The sequence below is a fragment of the Vicia villosa genome, unplaced genomic scaffold, assembly GCF_029867415.1.
Source record: "Vicia villosa cultivar HV-30 ecotype Madison, WI unplaced genomic scaffold, Vvil1.0 ctg.000745F_1_1, whole genome shotgun sequence".
In the NCBI taxonomy this organism is placed as follows: domain Eukaryota; kingdom Viridiplantae; phylum Streptophyta; class Magnoliopsida; order Fabales; family Fabaceae; genus Vicia; species Vicia villosa.
The window spans coordinates 152,743-171,703 of NW_026705334.1; the positions used below are offsets into that span (position 1 = coordinate 152,743).

The 18,961-nt window shown below is 34.8% G+C and overlaps 2 protein-coding genes across 3 annotated transcripts; one reads left to right on the top strand and one right to left on the bottom strand.

The window, feature by feature from the left end:
- The first annotated feature begins 11,367 nt into the window (after nt 1-11,367).
- LOC131630845 (DAR GTPase 2, mitochondrial-like) lies at nt 11,368-15,985 on the top strand. 2 transcript variants are annotated; one of them, XM_058901586.1, is made up of 8 exons: nt 11,368-11,582; nt 11,657-11,761; nt 12,748-12,825; nt 13,130-13,286; nt 13,413-13,483; nt 13,979-14,075; nt 14,545-14,744; nt 14,962-15,985. In XM_058901586.1, the coding sequence occupies exons 1-8, from the start codon at nt 11,403-11,405 to the stop codon at nt 15,211-15,213; spliced, it is 1,140 nt and encodes a 379-aa protein (XP_058757569.1). In that variant the 5' UTR covers nt 11,368-11,402; the 3' UTR covers nt 15,214-15,985. The 2 variants fall into 2 exon arrangements, with proteins under 2 accessions (XP_058757569.1, XP_058757570.1); XM_058901587.1 differs by having other exon boundaries at nt 11,368-11,576.
- Nucleotides 15,986-16,317: 332 nt separating this feature from the next.
- Nucleotides 16,318-16,995, bottom strand: LOC131630846 (uncharacterized). Its single transcript, XM_058901588.1, has 2 exons — nt 16,809-16,995; nt 16,318-16,647 (listed from the first exon to the last, which is right to left on the bottom strand). Exons 1-2 carry the CDS (start codon nt 16,928-16,930, stop codon nt 16,404-16,406), a joined length of 366 nt encoding a protein of 121 aa, XP_058757571.1. The 5' UTR covers nt 16,931-16,995; the 3' UTR covers nt 16,318-16,403.
- Nucleotides 16,996-18,961: the final 1,966 nt, after the last annotated feature.

Sequence of the window (18,961 nt, forward strand, 5' to 3'; positions counted from 1 at the left end):
GGCGGTCTTACTAGGTGGAAAATATCGTGCCAGGAAGACTTTCTTAAGTTCATTCCAGGTAGTGACAGAATTCGCGGGAAGAGACTGGAGCCAAGCTCTAGCTCTATCCCTTAGTGAAAAAGGAAAAAGGCGTAGTCGGATTGCTTCCGAACTGACACCATTTGCTTTTACAGTGACTGCGTATTGCAAGAACACTGACAAATGAAGATTAGGGTCTTCCGTCGGATTTCCAGAAAATTGATTTTGTTGTACAGCTGACAACAAAGATGGCTTCAACTCGAAATTGTTCGCCTCAATAGCAGGAGCAGCAATGCTATTGTGTGGTTCAGCTTGCGAAGGAATAGCGTAAAACTTGAGAGGACGCGGCTGTTCTCCCATGGTTGATTCTTCAACTGGTTCAGAAGTAGGATTAGGAACAAGAGTGTGAATTCGTCGTAATCGACGTGATATAGTGATAGAACGCTCCGGTTCGGGAATTGGCAGCACTAAGTCTTCACTTCGAGAGCGAGTACTTGGCATGCACAAAGGGAATTAGAGTAACTAAGTTGCCTTAGTCTCTACAACGTAACAGTTAATTACGATATCGACTAAATTAGTCCCCGGCAACGGCGCCAAAAACTTGATCGCGACAAAGTGGGTATGTCTGTGATTATGACTGCAAGTGCACAGTCTATCGCGTAGTTTTAAAAAGATATCGAACCCAAAAGGACTAAGAATCGACCTTAATGTAGTTAATCGTTACTACGTAAATCTAAGGCTATCGTTTGATTGATTGAGATCAGACGAGGGAAATTAAAGAATAGAATTAAATTAAATCAAAGGATAATTATATCGGTATGTGTAGCAACCTGCCCTAAAATTTTAGACTTTTAGAGTCGCCACCTATTCTGAAGGGCGAATAGGAAACCCTACGCAGTTTAGAGATCGGGGTAATTTATTATAATCAGGTCGAGGGAAGGTGTTAGGCACCCTCAACCCTTTCCTATTGGCTTTGAATCTAGGGTAACAGTTTTATGGCTAAAATATTGAGGTTTAATAGCTAAGAAAGTGAATAGGGGAAAAATTGAAATTTTAGGGAGGGGGACTCGCCTTGGTTATCCAAGTGCCTACGTATCTCCTTATGGAGAATCAGAGTCAACGTAGTTCGGGCACAAGGTTGTACGCCTTAGAATTTGATATGAATGTATTTGAAGTTGTTTTGAAGGTATTTTGAGTTATCTTGTCATAGATTTAAAAATCGTAGTATTTGCAGGGATAAAAATCCGTAATGTCGTGGTTTAGTGTTTAATGTTTTGGGCGTACAACCCTGATTTGATATGGCATTGCTGGTTACTCAGATCGTTAGATTGAGGGGCATTGCTAGTTACTCAGATCGTTAGATTGATCGTTGCGGGCAACAAATTAAATGTGTTTTGAATTTTATGTATTTTTTTTATCTCTCGTCTAAAGTGACTAATAGATTTAGTCGGGTCGAGGAGAGAATTAAACTTGAATCGATTATATCGTTAATAAATAAATTAGAATCGATTATATTATTAATAAATTAAAATCAATTGTATTATTAGTGGATAAATTAATGATCAAAAATTATTTCTCGTCTACTGCGACTAATGGATTTAGTCGGTTCGAGGAGAAAGTTGGATTAAATCATCAAGGGAGAACAAATAATTAAATAATTAAAATTTCACAAAATTAATTAATTAAATGTTATATTTTTTTAATTTTTGTATGGGGGTGCATGTTGTTAAAGGTAAGCAGAATTGGAGGGTGTCAATAGTATTATGCTAAGCCCAGTTAAACTTATGGATCCGTTTCATCCAGTAGGTGAAGGCGCATGGGAGTATGGTGCGCAGCAGGGTTAAGATTATTTTGATTGGAACTTAAGCCAATCACACGGCCTGCATGTGTCCAGTATTGAGATGCATGGGAACGACTGGCACACTGGATCATGTCCAGTGATGCTGCCAACTGGCCATAGAAGGCCAAGTGGCGACGATCGGACGGTGATGAGAGGTGGACCGAAACAAGCAAAGGAAGGAAAGTCATTCAACTTTCCAGACGCATCTCTCTCTTCTTCTCGTTTTCCTCTCTCTCATTCTCTCACTCTCTTTTACTCACTCAAACAACATCACTGAAAGAAACCGAGAACTCAACCCACCCCCACCGTACGCCACCGCGAGGCTGCCGTAAAACCACCACCCAAACCCAGATCTCCGGTTGAATATCAACCGGGATCTTCATATCTCCAACCCATGTTCAACCCTGAAACCCAGAAAACCAAAGAACGACGAAGATCTTCATCGTCCCCAACCGGCACCTTCAACCTCTAAACCCAGGCGACATCGTGAATCGCAACCCAAACACATAAAACCCAAACCTAATCTTCATCCTAGCCCTTAGAATCCTAACAACTTAGAACCCTAACCCTAAAATTTCCAGAAACCGAAACATACATATCAATCACACATGCGTTCAGATGCGGCAACAATGCAAGCTAAGCGTTTATTTAGATTACCTCTTATCTTCTGTTTCAGGAACGTGTGAGCTCCCTTTCGCTGCTAACCTCCTTCCTCTTCGTGTGTTTGCAGGTACGAAGACGAGTATCCAGAAGTTCAAGACTTCGTTCGTGGCGGCGCCGAGACTCCTCAAGTTTCCAGAAAAATCCCCCCTTTTCTTCATCTGTTTTCTTTTAATTTATACTTAGGTTTAGATTGTTGTTTTAGGAAATTAGGGATTCAATTAGTTTTAGGATTTGATCATGAATTTGTTTGTAATTGATTGATTTGTAAACGCAATTGACTTAATAAAATCTTTTCATCTCATTTTGCTTTCATTCTGTTAATCGATTCTGAGATTCGATTGCAAGCTGTTTGGATTTTATTCATTGATTGAAGATTTGCGTTTTGATTCACCGATCTCTGGGCCTGGGCATTGAGATTGATCAGATTAGGGTTGGTGTGGGGTGGCGCCGCTGATGGAGGTGCAAGGCTAGGGTTTGTGAGCGCTGAGAGGAAGATGGTGAATAGGAAACGGGTTCAACCCGACCCAAACTCAGCCCATGATTCGCCCCAAACTCAGTATCCACGTGGCCCATAACTTAATTCCACAGCCCAATTAATAAATATATAATAAACCTCTTATTAAAACAAATTCTAATAATAGGGAATTAATCTTTAGTTTAAAAAATAAATCTAGTAATCAGCCTATTATAAATCTAATTTTAAAATCAACATGAAAAAAATCCTAAAAATGATTAACTATTTTTAAATCCTATTTAATTAATTTTTTTTCAAAAAGATAATAATAAATATACCTAATATTACAAATAATGATCCTAATGATAAAAACAAAAATACCTAATTGTAGTAAAATTTCAAAAGAGTAAAAAGAGATCTTTTTAGAAAGAGACATTGCGCCAATAATTTGGGCCCTAATATCTGTTAATTACACATCTCTGTTTACTAAAGGGGTTTTATAAGAGAAAAGATTTAACAATAGCTATGTTAAATCCCATGGCTCCTAATTTTTAACACCCTTAATAAATTAAAAGATATGAATCATGACCGGTAAATTTTGGGGTATGACAGTATGTAATAGTCGGACATCGGGGATCTAGTAAACTATCGATGCAGATTGTAATTTAAAATTACTATTAAACCTAAGTGAGCGCTCTCGCTGTATCAATTAAAGTTTAAAATGATTTTTGAAAACAAATGAAGACTAATTAACCTTAAAGCGCTCTCGCTGTATTTAAGGTTAATGCCTAATTTCTATGGTCCAGTTAAAACCTCAAACTTCCGTTTTTATTGATCCTAACTTCTATTGTTTTTAACTCTCGTTATAAAACAGTTTAATTAAGCATTTAGAAATTACAGCCAGATAAATAAATTTTAGTTAATAAATTACATCGATAGCGTCACTAGATTCCCTCGGTTATATGACTTTACATACCGATAAGGGATATTTAGCCGGACATTATTTTAATAGACGGAACAAAACAGATATAGTAGGTATAAAATAATCTGGACATAATTTGATAAACTAACATGAACAGTAATTAATAATAAATTCTAATAAATAAACCTGAATTAAATTGCAGACTGAATATTGAAATCTTGCAGCACTGGTTCTTGAATCCGGTACTTGAATTAAATTTTGAAATTAAATCTAATACTAAAAACTGAAACTAAATCTGAAGCTAGAAAGAAAAAAATTGAGTTGCAATAGTATTTCCGGTGTGGAAATCTATTGCAGAGAATGGTTTGGAAGAAGTAGCAGAACTGGAAATTGAAATTGCAGAGAAAAGAAAATGACGGCATTAGGTTAAAGCTTCGTCACCCTTCTAATTAATCTTGATGGGTATTTATAGAGTTGCAGATTCTTGGATTTGAACTCGTTTCATAGCAGAAGCAGGTCTTTCGGAGGAGAAAATGGCGGAGAGAAACTGGGTAACATCTTCTGGGCTTGAATGCGTGACTCACGTCACACACTAGTAAATGGGGAGGTGCCGACCGGCAAGAGGGGGTATGCGACGGACGGCATGGACTTCTGTGTGCCACCCGTCACGTGCATCACTTCCTTTGCGCGTTGGGCTTGCTTGCAGCATTACTTTTGGGCCTTTTGCTTCTTATTTGCACCCCCATTGATTCAAGTGTCCCTTTTAGCAATTTTTCTTCATTTTGGCTCCTTTTTCGATCATTTCTTTTGCGAGCCCTGATTTAATAAATTCCTGAAACAAATACAAAATACCGGCATAACACGAAATAAAATAATAAAATTGGAATAAAATAAGATAATAATACATGTAAATTAAGCTAAATATACAATACGTTTTCGTGTTATCAGATTGTTGCATTCATTGAGTTGCATCCATTGCATAATGCATGCCTGAAAATTATGGCAAACACGACGGCCTGAAAATCATGGCAAACACGACGGCCTGAAAATGGCAAATGTTTAAGTTGGCCTGAAAAATGGCAAATGTTTAAGTTGGCCTGAAAATGGCAAAAGTGACGAAGGCCTGAATGACAAATGTTTAAGTTGGGAGTTTTACTCCAAATGGTACCACATGCATATGCATTGTTATGAGTCACATTTCGAGTTGATTAATTGTTGTTGATAATGTTATTGTGATAATGGATAAGTGTTGTATTAAATTGATGATTTTGTTGTAATACGTTGTTGATGACTTAGTGTGAAATTATGCTAACGATTTATTGTGACAGGTATTGTTGGAAAGATGTGTAATGGTTATTATAATTATTATTATTATAATTGTTGTTGCTAATTGCTATTATAGCTATTGTTATAATTGTCGTTGCTATTTGTTATTATATTTGTTGTTATAATTGTTGTTTGAAAGTTGTGAAGTGGTAAATTATACGATCTGATTTCTATTATATTATTTATCATGCATCATATTATATTGTTAGATATCTCACCCCTTCTGTTGATGTTTCCCCTACCATGGGAAATGGGCAGGTACTCAAGTATAATTGTGGAAGTTTGAAGTTAATTTATGAAGTCTTCATGTTGCTCTATAATAAGTCAAAAGGGTCTTGCTCTGATACGTAGCACTCGAGGGATGGACGATTGTTGTTATGTTTAAATGTTGTTATTACCTTAAGTTGAATTATGAATTATCATGTTGATTTTGAAGTTGTTTAGTTGAATAAATATGTTAAGCGAATTGAAGTTGAATAATATTAATAGTTGCGAAGTGTTTTCAGTGAATAAAAGATGTGATGTTATTACCGTTGAGAAATTATGATTCCGCTGTTTAGTTGATTAATTGAATCGAAATATGTTGCTATAAGTTCATCCAGGTTCTAAGTGTTATGTATCTGCATAATTATGATTAATGTATATTGCTTATGTGAAGTAAATGTGACATCCATTGTATGATTAAATTTTTCGCACTCTGATTTTATTAATATTCGATGGGTAGAATTGGGGTGTTACGCAACCCTTTCGCATTGCCTTAGATAAACATCATAATATTAAATGAACGGTACTTCTCAATTGGTATCCATAGGATTGATGATATTTTTTAGCGTCATTGCAGGAGATCAATACCGTCAATATCTTACTTTGTTGTTACACCGTCTAGACTAAGGCATTTATCTTCAGTTTTAATTAATTTCCCCTGGTGTCGGTTGTATGTAAAGAACCCATAGTACCGAGATCTTAGCCAAACCGATAAACAAAATAGAGCGCTACCTACGTTCTAGATGACAACTTCAACAACTTTGACTATAAATGGCTGAAAACAATAATCATCCTCTTAAGGACTTTTTCGTCCCATCTCAGGAAAATCCACACTCAAGTATTATTAATTCTGTAAACCAGGATAACAACTTTGAGCTGAACCCTTTCTACTGCAAATCGTGCAGCAAAACGAGTTCTCCGGTAATTCTACAAAGGACCCAAATTTGCACCTTTATGTGTTTGTGCAGGACGCTGACACGGTTTAAGTAATGGCATCGACCCCAAAGTCATTCGATTGCGCATATTTACTTTCTCCATGAGGGACAAAGCCCTAACTTGAAACTTATGATGGAAAATTTTGTCTTATCTCAGACCCAACATAATAAAGAGTTTATGAATCAAAACATTCATACTAACGAGTAGATTAAGTAGTTAGCTAACAAAGTTAATGCCATGGACACACATGTTAAATGTTAGAGACTCAGATCTCTCATGTGGCCCAGCAACAGGCGACGAGCATTGCCTTATTTGAAAAATTTCCAGGCCAATTGCAACCCAACCCCAATGGGTACGCTAATGCCATAACATTGTGAAGAGGTGCGGAGTTAGAAATCCCTGTTGATAAGAGAGTAGGAAGAAGTTTAGAGAAGGAACCTGAGAGGGTAGCTGACAAATACACTAATAGAGAATCTATAGCAGTAGATGATAGACAGACATCATCAAGACAATATCAGGTGATCCATTAATCTTCGTGCAGACATCCTTGTCGCTTTTAACAGGATCCCAAAAATAAGTTTCTCCATTTTGGTTGAACACCATAACAAGCCTATTAATTCTTCTAATCTTTTCACTGTCAGGATTGTCTGCATCTAACTACCAGATCAAGCTCCTGTGAAAATGCTCGAAAGGCTCTGTGTTCCAAAGTCAGATCTTCATCGAAGGCTTTGTTGGCGAAAAAAAGTTGAGCATTTCTTTTGATAATGTAAGACATTTTTTGAAGAAATGTTCAAGAGTAAAATGAGGAGATGGGTGGTAAATGGTGGAAATAAATGACCTATTTATAAATAAAAAAACAAAATCATACAGGAGCCAAGATGTGTGACGCATGGTCCTAATGCTATAGTGCATGTGCCATGCTCATTGGCATGAAGGTGCATGCGCCATCTTTCGTGGCGCCTCAGTAGAAATTACAGTGCATGTGCCATGCATATTGGCGTCTCGTCTATAAGTCCAATTTTTTGTTTGAAGAGTGGTTAGTTTGGTAATATATTTGAAAAGATGGTTATTTGAGAATTTTTTAAAATAGTGGTTATTTAAAATAACATCTATATTTGTTTATAATAATGACTACAGAGTGTATATGTTTGAAGAGAATAAATAAATATAATATGCAATTTAGTTTTTCTTCATCGTAATTTTGTCTCGTATAATTGTTTTAATTTTTTTAACAAAGTAGTTCTCTCAAAATTATATTGTACTTATTTTACTTCATTAGTTTTTTTTCATTGAATTTTTTCTAATAAGATTTTCCATTAAGAACTAGTGGGATACTCGTGCGTTCGCACGAGTATTGATGTGGTACATGGAATTGTCACCAGTTTTTGTGATTTCAAAGAAATAAATGAATTATAAAATTAAAAGTTTTGCAAAACAAGGCATATCGATAATCAAATGGTTTAATTAGGTTCATGAACCAAATGAGCTGAATATGAGCTAAAAGTTAAATTCGTTAACTAAATGTGTTGACTTGAACTATACATAGTTTGCCTCATTAGGTTCATGAGTCAACTCGATTATATATGACATGAATTATATTATTTTTAAGAGTAGGTTTAAATATTTGCTCTAAATCTTAACCTTATATTTTCTTTTAATCTAACGATTTTAAATGATAATTTATATTCTCAAGTGAGCAAAATATTTCTAAAAATAATTATACAAATAAAATCAATGTCCTATAAATTCCAACTGTATAACTTTTATTTTATTTTTATATTTTCATTTAAAAGATATTAATTTAAAATGTCAAATTTATAAAAAGAATAGACTTTAAAAAATGAATTTAAAGTTCGTGAAACAAACGAGTTGAACCTAAAGAGATGAACCTAACGAGTTGAACCAAGTTGTTTGTAAACTTCTAATAAGTCGAGTTTGAGCTGGAAAAAAGTTTGTGACAAACTTGAATCGATATTTGAGCTTAACCAATTCTTAACGAGTTTAGCCGAGCTGAGGCGAGTCCGACTCGATTCGACTCATTTTCAGTCCTAATTGTCATATAAATTATGATACCTCTATTCCCAAAACTTTGTGCACTTCATACATATGGTATAATTCACAAACTAATTCTCTTATCATTATATTTAAACCAAGACAAAGACCTCCATATGTTAAAAGACAAGAATGCACTTCCTTTCACTACTACAAATAGAGCTTTTAATCTCGAACGCGAAATGAATATAATCTCGGTTACACAGGCGAGATAACGAAGAGCGACGCAAAATAGTGCTTTTAACTTTCTGAGCAAATCCAACGCGTCTAAAAAGGGGTCCCTCTTGGACTTTTTATGAACTACTATCTATAAAAAAGGAAACAATTTCAAATTAATAACTCATGAACACCAAAAGAGTGATAGAATTGTACAAAGGATGAGAAGTAAAACCAAATGTTACAAAACGACTCACCTATTGCACAATTGTATCATCTTAATTTATAAAATATTGTTTGTAAACATGAAATAACCAGGTTAATCACATAATCAAACTTTTCAGTTAAGCCCTTGTTGAACAAGTGATTTTAGAGAGTTAAGATAATTGCCTGTTTAAAAATTATGGTAGGAAATTGATTGAAACCAACTTATAAACATGTGTATCTATAAAATCATCACTAAAATATTGATATAAATGGTAATCACACAAAATAAGGCTAAGCAAATTATTTGAATGAAATTGATCACATACTTGACAACTGAATAAGAAGGACTATATTGTAATGGGTTAGGATATGTCTGCATGATCAACCAAAAGTAGAAAAAATCATGAACAATGCATCCATTCAAAACAACACAGATTTATGAGAATTAAACCAAAAATGAAAAGAATCAGTGATGAAAAAGAGAAAGGTTTAGAACACATACAAGGAGATTAGACATATAATCAAACAAGTGAGGAACATCTTCAACTATGGATTTAGAGACATAGGAAATTGCATAATGTAGTATGATGTTCTTTTCCAGCAGATTCCACCCAATTCTTCAGATATCTTTACTTTTCTTACCAAAAACACACACTTTTAAATTATCATAACAAATTTAGCTTTGTACCAGAAAACAAGTAAGCACAAGAAGATTATAACCTTAGCAGAACAAATTTTGTAGGAAAATTCGATAAGCACATAAGATTATAAACTATCAATTCATCAAAAGACAAAAACTTGCTGCATAGTTGACAACAACATTCCTTAGACAAAAAAAAAATTCCACCAACCTAAATACCTAAAAGTAAATATTGATTCCCCAAAGTTCTAAACCTAGACAAAAATAGATCAAATCAAAGAGAATAGAACTATCATTTATAAAAAGAACATAACTATAACTAGGAATATTAGCATCGTTTTCTTATAAAAAAATAATTAAGTAAACCTAAGCTTATGGTTTAAGGGATGCTAAGTTAACAAAAAAACCTAAACTAAAAAAAGTCACACAAAATTCATTTCAAATCTGACCACCACCATACTCGTTGTTGGAAACGCGTTGCCGCCACCATAAATCTACAACCGTAAAATCGCACATCGTCGAAAATGCCATAGTTGTTGTAGTCTCTCCATTTCTGTGTTGCTCATGATTTACATAGAGAAAAGAAGTAAAAGAATTTATTTTACCAAATATTAAAGAGAGAAGACAAAAGAGAGAATAAATAGAGAAGAAAGAATAACGTAGAAAGAAAAGAGACTGAAGAAATGAGAGAAAAGAAAGACAAAAGAAAGAAAGAGGAAAAAATGAATTGAAGCAGAAAGAGGAACAAATTGACAAATAAGAAAGGACAATTTAGTCTTTTATAAAACATGGATTGTTCTTATATTATAGATAGATTGATATATAAGTAATAGGGTTAAGTATGTTTTTGGTTCCTATAAATATCTTAAATTTCATTTTTAGTCTCTATTAAAAAAATGACATATTTTAGTCTCCATAAAATTATTATGCACATAGTTTTAGTCCCTACTGTTAAACCGATGTGTATTTTTGAATGATTATTTTATAGACATGTTTAGAACGTTATAAAAGTTCCTCGGAAAAAAAAACTTAAATCTTGATTTCTAAGTCGAGATTTGCATTACTTTTATCATTATCTTTTGAAATTTAAAAAATTTATATTTAATTCTTCTCATTATAAAAAATTCTATAATTTGATAAAGAAATAGTTTATAATATTCTAAACACGTATGCAAAAAATTATTCAAAATTTAAAATTTTAAGGGTAATTAAATAATTTTAAAAATTTTAAAAAATAGTAGGGAATAAAACTGCATGCATAAATTTTTTATAGAGACTAAAATATGTCATTTTAAATATGGACTAAAAATAAATTTTAAAATATTTATAGGGACCAGAAAGATACTTAACCCCAGAGCTGTCAAAATGGGCTAGTCCATATGGGCCGCCCCGCCAGGCCCGAAAAATCATAGGGCTTGGGCCTTAAAATTAGAGCCCATATTTTTCAGGACCTTAATATAATCAACATTTTTTCATTGTATTATATTAGTTTTTCTCTTATAATAAATATTCGAGTATTATTTTATACAATTTAGATATATATTGTATTTAGAAACACATTATAGTATTTATAAGAGATAATATAGTACTTAAAAATGTATTATGTTTAAAATAACATAATTTTTAATTTTATATATAATAAATATTATGGAGTTTTTATTTTAATTTTTTTAAATAAAAAAACCCACGACTCGGGTAGTAAATCTCGAGCCCATATTACACAGGGTCTTTTTGACTCAGCCCTAAAAAACCCAGGCCCCGCTAGGACCGGCCCGTTTAAGACCGGGTAGCCCATATTGACACCTCTACTTAACCCTAAATAATATCCAAAACAAAATAAAATAATTATTTTTAAAAAAGAAAATGGACTCTTGAAAAAATACACAAGTTTTGTTAAAGAAACACACCGTTCATTTCAAACTGAATGGCAGCTTCGGAATTTGGTAAACGAATAGGGAGAGCGGTAAGAGAAAGAATCGAAAGGAGGAAAAGCAGCGTGCTCCGTGAAGCTCTATGGCACGACCCTTTCATGGCCGCTTCTACTCGCGCCATCGCAGAAAGGATCCCTTTGGTTGATCTCATCGTCCATGTCACAGATGCAAGGGTTATATATACTCTCTTTCTTCCTCTTGTTTCTTTTCGTTTCAATTATTTAACTTTTGCATTCTTCGATTTCAGATTCCTTTGTCCTCTCAATGTCACTTGCTCACAAACTATCCAAATTCCTCAAACTATATTGTAGCGCTTAACAAAGCTGATCTTGCTTCTCGTTCCGGTTTACAGGTATCTCTACTTTTTAGAGTGTGTTATGTTTGGCAAGTTAAGCGCTTTTTAGATAAACGGCTTATTTGTACAAGTGTTTATCATAATAATCACTTATACTAGTTTACGTAAGTGATTTCTATAACAAAAGATTAAATTAGATAAAACTGTTCCTTTTCGTCTACCAAATTCCGGAAGAATATGAAGGAGGTCTGATCAGCATATGCTAGCTAAATCGAAGTCGAACTTAACTTTTCATATAAAAAGCAGTGTTCGTTCCTTTCACAAAAGCGATGAAGCAACAATACTGTTATTGTGGAGCCACAAATGGTATACCGGTTCTGCTTCTGAAAGAGCAACAATGGTGTCAAATAGTTCAAGGGTCTATAGAGTAATTAAACCTTTTTGTGTGATTAGAAACATTTTTTTGGCGTGGTGCCAGAAGTTGAAATTGTTCCCTGCAAGTTGAAATTGTTCCCTGCAAGCATATGAATGCAGGATTATCAGACAGAAACAGGTGGAAGGGGCTGGAGTGATCATCCATGATCTTCAAGTGGAAGAAGAATAATATAGAGTCTCAAAGAAACCAAGAGGAGAGTCCTCAAACATTAAACAAAGCTTAAGCTGCTGATACCATGCTTAACTGATAGAAATTTATGATCTGGAATGTGATCTGTTAAACATGGTAGGAGAGGAATGTAATGTGAGAGAAAGTGTTGAGAGATGAAACTCAAATTTGATGGCAAAAATTTGTTTACGCAATAAAGTAATGAACTTATCATAGAGAAGCTCTGGTGAGAACTAAGCTAGTTAGAGTGACCAATAGTGACACATAGACTAACTTCCTAACCAAACTATCAACTGAACAATTAAGTAAAGGTGTTTAACCAAACTCAACCAATTAACCATGTTTTGTAACGGGTGAATTTGTGCTGCTTTTGAAATTTATTTATTTATGAATTTTGTTATCTTAATAATATTCTTTTTAAAATTTATTCTGTGAGCAGGTATGGATGGAATATTTTAGGGAAATGAACTGCATATCTTGTGGAGTCAATGCTCATAACAAGGACAGCATCAAACAGGTAAACTATAAGTTTCTGAAAGTTGTTATTCCTTAATGGGCTTTTCTCTCTTTCATTTTATAAATCTTTTGTTGTTTTCTTTTACTTTGTTTCTCTTGTCAACACATGATGTTAGTGTGGAAATAACATTCTGAGCAATTGATAGTGACTGGGATGACCTAACTTGGTGGCATTCCATATTTGATAAATTGAATTTCGCAGTTGCAAAATAAATTTGTTTAAGATATGAAAACAAAATGTTATTGTTATTGATTTTATCTGCTCATGAACTAATTTGCTAACTAAAAACTTTTCCTGTAGACAGTTCCTAAGCCTTATACAACGCCAGGTGGGAAAACTGAAGAGAACTACTGATCATGCTAATAAGTATACTGCAACAGTAATGTTAATCGGGATTCCAAATGTCGGTAAATCGGCACTTGCTAATGCCTTGCATCAAGTGGGGAGAATTAGTGCAGCAGGTATTTAAATTATTATTACAATTCTAGTGAAACGAGTTGCTCAACATTTGAGAAACACTAGTGGATGCATGCTCACAAAATTTTCAAATTTATTTATAAGTTTCTTTGCAATTTCTTGTTTTGTAGAAAAAGGAAAGTTAAAGCATGCAACTGTGAGTCCAGAGCCAGGGGAGACTAAAGACATAAGAAGTTATAAGGTTGGGTTTTTTTTCTATTTGGCACTCTACTTTTATTATTTTTCTAGGATAAAAATACTTGCAGACCTTCAAAGTTATATGTTTTCATCACGTGTTCTATCTATTCTATAACTTTCCTGTCATACTGATGAATCTCAGAACTTTTAATAGGCCTCTAAACAGATTTTGTAAAATCTGAATCTCATATAACCTTTTGTCATTCTTTGCTTTCTCACAATCTCTTTTTTTTTTTTGTTGTCTAAATTAAAAATTTGACCATCGTGTTGAACAGTACAACGACTTGATCAACATGATAATTTACTTTGGGAAGGTGATCTGTGCACAGGCATGCTCATCTAGGCATCTTACATTCCCAGATACTAGCATGCCTGTGTAAGAAGCTGATATTTCAATTCTGTTTCTGTCCAATTTTAAGAATTCTTTCTTATACCAAAGAAGGATCATAACAGTATCTCGTGTGCTATTCTTACTGGTGAGAATTTTTCTTCCATTCAGATTGCTAGCCATCCCAATATTTATGTGTTAGACACTCCAGCTGTTTTATCTCCCGAGGTTCCTGATGTTGATGTTCTATCTAAATTACTCTTAACAGGTATTTTCAATTGGTTTGCTTCATCTACTAGTTTTTACATTCTTGTGTAGTGGTAGGAATCTGGTACAATTTCTGTATAAGTATAGAGCTATGGAAAAGGGTTGATAATTTTTGACAAGTATATTGAGTCGAGGAAGCAATACAAAGCGAGTAGACTTATCGTCCCTTGAGGATGGAAAGACGAAAATGCTAATTCACTATTTTGATTCTATATGAGCTGTTCACTATTTTAATTCTATTTGAACTGTCAATAAAGATCGAACTTTGAAGTGAGTTCATTCCATGAGAATTTTTTAAGTTAGTGTCATGAAATTCATGTTTGGGTTTTCTTAATTAGCCCAAAATCAATTTCTTAATTCATTAGTCTCTTAAACTCAACATGCAATCGATTCAGTAATTCTGTTTAAACTTTCATACAACCCTCTCCTGTGTTATATCTTATTTTGACTTCATTTTTATCGTTATGCAGGAGCAATTGGGGACTGTTTGGTTGAGAGAAAAGAAACTGCTCAATATTTTCTAGCTATTCATAACTCCAGTGATCAGTACAAGAAATGGGCGAGGTTATCAAACAAGGATAATGACTTCCTTAACAGCAAAACAGAATGCTCGCGTACCTCAGGGTTGCAAATGAAACAGAAAAACCAAATCCCTACAGATCACACACAGGTATGTGTACTATTAAGGCGGACATTTCAATCTTCTGTAGTGGTTCAAATGCATTCTGATATGTATTCTATTATGAACACTCAGAAAGCTAAAATTTGAAATGTCAATCTAAGAATCGAACCAAAATAAATGTTTCTGATTTTGGAAGGTCAATCTTTCGTGATATCTCTACTAGTTAAAATCCAAATTCATTTCAGGTTAACTTTGTGTTTTGTAGGACGACGTAGTGCAGGATGTTCGAAGAACACTCTATGAAACAGTATCATCTTTTGAAGGCAATATAAAATGTGAAGCTGAAATGGAAGCACTTATTGCTAGACAGTTTACTGCCTTGCAGGAAGTTTTCCATGTTTCAACTAAATGTGAAGAAGATACCCATGTTATGGTTGCTGGGAAATTGCTTAATCTTTTCCGTACGGGGCGTCTTGGACATTATATTTTTGATAACCTTCCCAGAAATACTCACTGATCATTGTCAGGCCAATGCTGTGTGTGTTAGCCTCTAAATGTAGCTGCTCAACTCAGTTGGCCATATCTTTTTACAAAGTAAAAAGCCCTTAGATACCTTTCTCCAAACCTATTAATATTTTTCTTAAATTAATCTGTCATTAGATTATTAACTGATTTTTCATAATTTAACTTTATTTTAGTAGACTTATTTAAAAACTTCATAACCAACTCCTTAAAGATCAAGTGTGTTTGAAAAACATCTGGAATTGTGATGGCAACGCATGTTTAACATGAAGCTTCTCTTTGCAAAGTGAAGAATGTTTGGAATCAGAATGAATTTTATGAAATTGTTGTCACTAATTTTGTTGAAGTTTCAATTTTTGTCAAAATTATAATAACATGTTCTTGATGTATTTTTGTCAAAAATGTGGTCAATATTCAAAAATACACTTAGATCTCGTACATATCTTGATTTTGTAAATTGTTTCCCATTCTTTTGTATTATTTTTTTGGATAGTATAGTCGGCGTGAAAGTTTCCTTTAAAAGATATCCCACTGAGAAATGAAGTTCCAAAAATAGATGTAAAGTATTGCCAATGGAAGCCAAATATGGTACCGACACTAACACAAATCCAGACTACTATTGACATGTCCACGTCAATAATAATTCAAAACTATAATGATAAATTTATCCCTTAAGGGGAAATACTAATCATATTATGGCGTATCCTTCTCTACACATCGCTAAATGCAAGAGTTGGTATAAACAACAAAATGAATTCGTCTATTACACGCATATTCACTCAACTGATCACTAAGGATCATAAACATTGAGATATTCTCGAAATACTTGCTTTTATCACTGAAATTGAGTAATGCCATTAAATAAACCTACTCTTCCTGTAACTTTTGATGTTGCACAGAAAGTCATGCAGCTTGAGAATGGTGAGTGAAATGTTACCAACACGTGTTGGTGTCTAACACCGGCCAAACTTTTAATCTAAAGTGTCAGTGCAGTGCAGCATATGATAGAACTTATGGTATCAGCTCTCTCTTTCCTTTGCTTTCAGCTCACTTTGACATTTCTAACACACAAATACTATCAAGTCCAAATGCACAAAAGTAAACAAAGAAAAACAATAAGGACTAATACATCAGTTTAACATATAAACAACAAAACATTACAACAAGACATTGCAACAAACATGTTCATTTTGGAGGTGGCACATTAACAATCAAACTTACCAACCACACTACAATGAACCCAATGACCCGAACAGCAATGTAAAATACCAACAAACCAAACAAAATAGTAAGGAGAGGAGGTCCCTTTGAAACATTGCTACTTTCCTTTACATTTTCATTAGACGCTTTTCCATCACTAGAGTTGGAGTTTGTAGCAGAAACGCTCAATTTCTTTTGATTTATTTGCAATCTTCTAGACCCTATGCATCTAGATAAAGTCAACAGCAGAAATGAAAACATTAATTGAGTAATAGGTGGTTAGAAATGTTGAAATCATAAACCAAACGTGGAAACTTGTAAAATACATAGAAAAATCTGCAGAAAACGAAAAGATAAGACTACCCAAAAAAATCAGAGAAAGGTACGAACCTGAAGGTGGAAGAGAAGTTGAGAGTGGAGATGGAAGGGATTTGAGGTTTGGAAGGAAACCCTAATTTGAGCGGTGGGTAGACTGATCTGGCATTTGAGAGCGAAAATCCAAGAGAGGCCATATCGCTATCTCGTTTTTTCCCTTCCACAACTAATCATGACCCTATTTATCTTCCATTTCGGAATATCTTATTATTTAGAGCTACAAAATAATATTTTTTTGTAAGATGATAAATATCTTAAGGGGGGTGTTTGTGTGGTGAATTTAAATTGTATTTTTGGTTATATTCTCATTTTTGTTTTAAGTTTTCACGTCATGCACTTTTTTATTTTAAAGAATATAATGTATTCATGAAATTTTAAATACTATTTTTACTGTAGTACTCCGGATGCTGCCCAGGTGACACCGATATAGGATAGGGGTGTTCGCTCTTAAGGATAGATGACATGTATAACATTATTATCTTTAGATAGTCATGTGAGAACAAGTCATACCACGACCCCCGTAACCATGGAGGAATAATTGTTGTCTTTAAGTGTTTTTTAAATCTTGGGTTCAAAGTGCCTCTATAAATACTTCTCCTCTAGCGAAAGAAAGACATGTCTTAATTCATACAAATTACACATTACGTACTCTTACCCTAAAAGCATCAAGCTATATACATAGTCTCCCACCTCACGTGAGCATGTCCTCTAAACCACCATTAACACCACCATACATGGTTGCTCGCCGCCATAGAAAAGTCCTAACCACCTTACATGGTAATATATCTACTAAGACCTCTGAGTATCCTTATCCTTGTAGTGGTAACATGCACATCTGTACTTTTTTACTAGTACAGTGGCGCCCTAGTAAAACTAACTTGGACCACATTTTTATCATAATCCACATATTTGTTGTCATCCTCAACTCTTATACCTAACCTTCCGTGGCCATGGTTAACAGAAGGGATCCATCCCCTACGCTAGAGGATACCGGTGGTAGCGGTGAAGCCAACGTCCTAGAGGATATGTGTGCCTCCATGAACGAATTACATCATCAAAATCAGACATTAGAGGACAATGTCCACAACACTATACAGCGCCAGCAAGAATCCAATCCTCCAAAAGAGATGGAGGTGCTTGATCCCCATCCACTCTTATATGAGATATGAGAAGCACCGGTCCTAGAGGGATTTAAGCCTTCATCTCTCACCAAGTTTGATGGGCGTAGAGATCCTTGTGAGTATGTTGCCTCCATCAGCACACGGATGACCATCATTGGGGCACTTGACTCCTTGAAGTGCAAACTACTGTCTGGCACATTCAATGAGACTGCCCTATGTCGTTATATGGGTTTACCTCGTGCCTCTTTCGTCAGCTATGAAGATCTAGTAAAGAAGCTTATGCACCAGTTCGTTGTCATATGTCACAAGAAGATGGTGGCACCACCAGCTTGTTTAGCATACAACAAGGTCCATCAGAATCACTAAGTAGCTATCTTGCCCGGTTTAATGAAGCCACCCTCAGGTTCGTTCCTCCAAACTAAGAAATATTTGTGGGGGAATTCCGAAATGGACTTAAGGCAAGATACTTCAACGAGTCCCTCGCTCAAAAGCCATAACTTTCGTTAGCAGAAGTGGTCACCAAAGTTGAATGTTACATAAAGAGCGAGGAGAGAAACATCGAGAAGAAGGCGTAAGACGTCAAGGAGCGTGTTTCCAACGTAAAAGGTTCGCACCACCAGAGGAAAAGTAATTGTACCTCTCCCATAATAGACAATGCTATGTTCAAGAGAATAAGCAATAAGACGACGAGCTTCACGCCTCTGAACACTCACCGTGAGCAGATCTGGTGGGAGGTTCTTTATATATACAACATTCCCACGCCTCCAGCTCTGAAGGAAGATGTGATGGGTTCCAAACCAAGAAGATGGTGCAAGTTCCATGGAGTCAAGGAAACCACATCGAATATTGCTACCAACTCAAGAAAAAAATTGAGAAGTTGATTCATGAGGGACACCTCAAGAAATATGTGAGGGGTGACTCCTCTCATAGGTCACACGAGTCTAACTCCCGAGGGAGAGATTACACGGGAAGACCCAGACCCAACAATGAAAATGATACATCCCAGGGCAAGGGTAACAAACTTGTTCGCCAAACACTCAATACCAT

Coding starts and splice junctions, on each gene's coding strand:
- LOC131630845 (XM_058901586.1), top strand. CDS start 11,403: ATGGCAGCTTCGGAATTTGGTAAACGAATAGGGAGAGCGGTAAGAGAA. Junction 11,583..11,656: donor TCCATGTCACAGATGCAAGG/GTTATATATACT, acceptor CTTCGATTTCAG/ATTCCTTTGTCCTCTCAATG. Junction 12,826..13,129: donor ACAAGGACAGCATCAAACAG/GTAAACTATAAG, acceptor TCCTGTAGACAG/TTCCTAAGCCTTATACAACG.
- LOC131630846 (XM_058901588.1), bottom strand. CDS start 16,930: ATGGCCTCTCTTGGATTTTCGCTCTCAAATGCCAGATCAGTCTACCCA. Junction 16,648..16,808: donor AACTTCTCTTCCACCTTCAG/GTTCGTACCTTT, acceptor GACTTTATCTAG/ATGCATAGGGTCTAGAAGAT.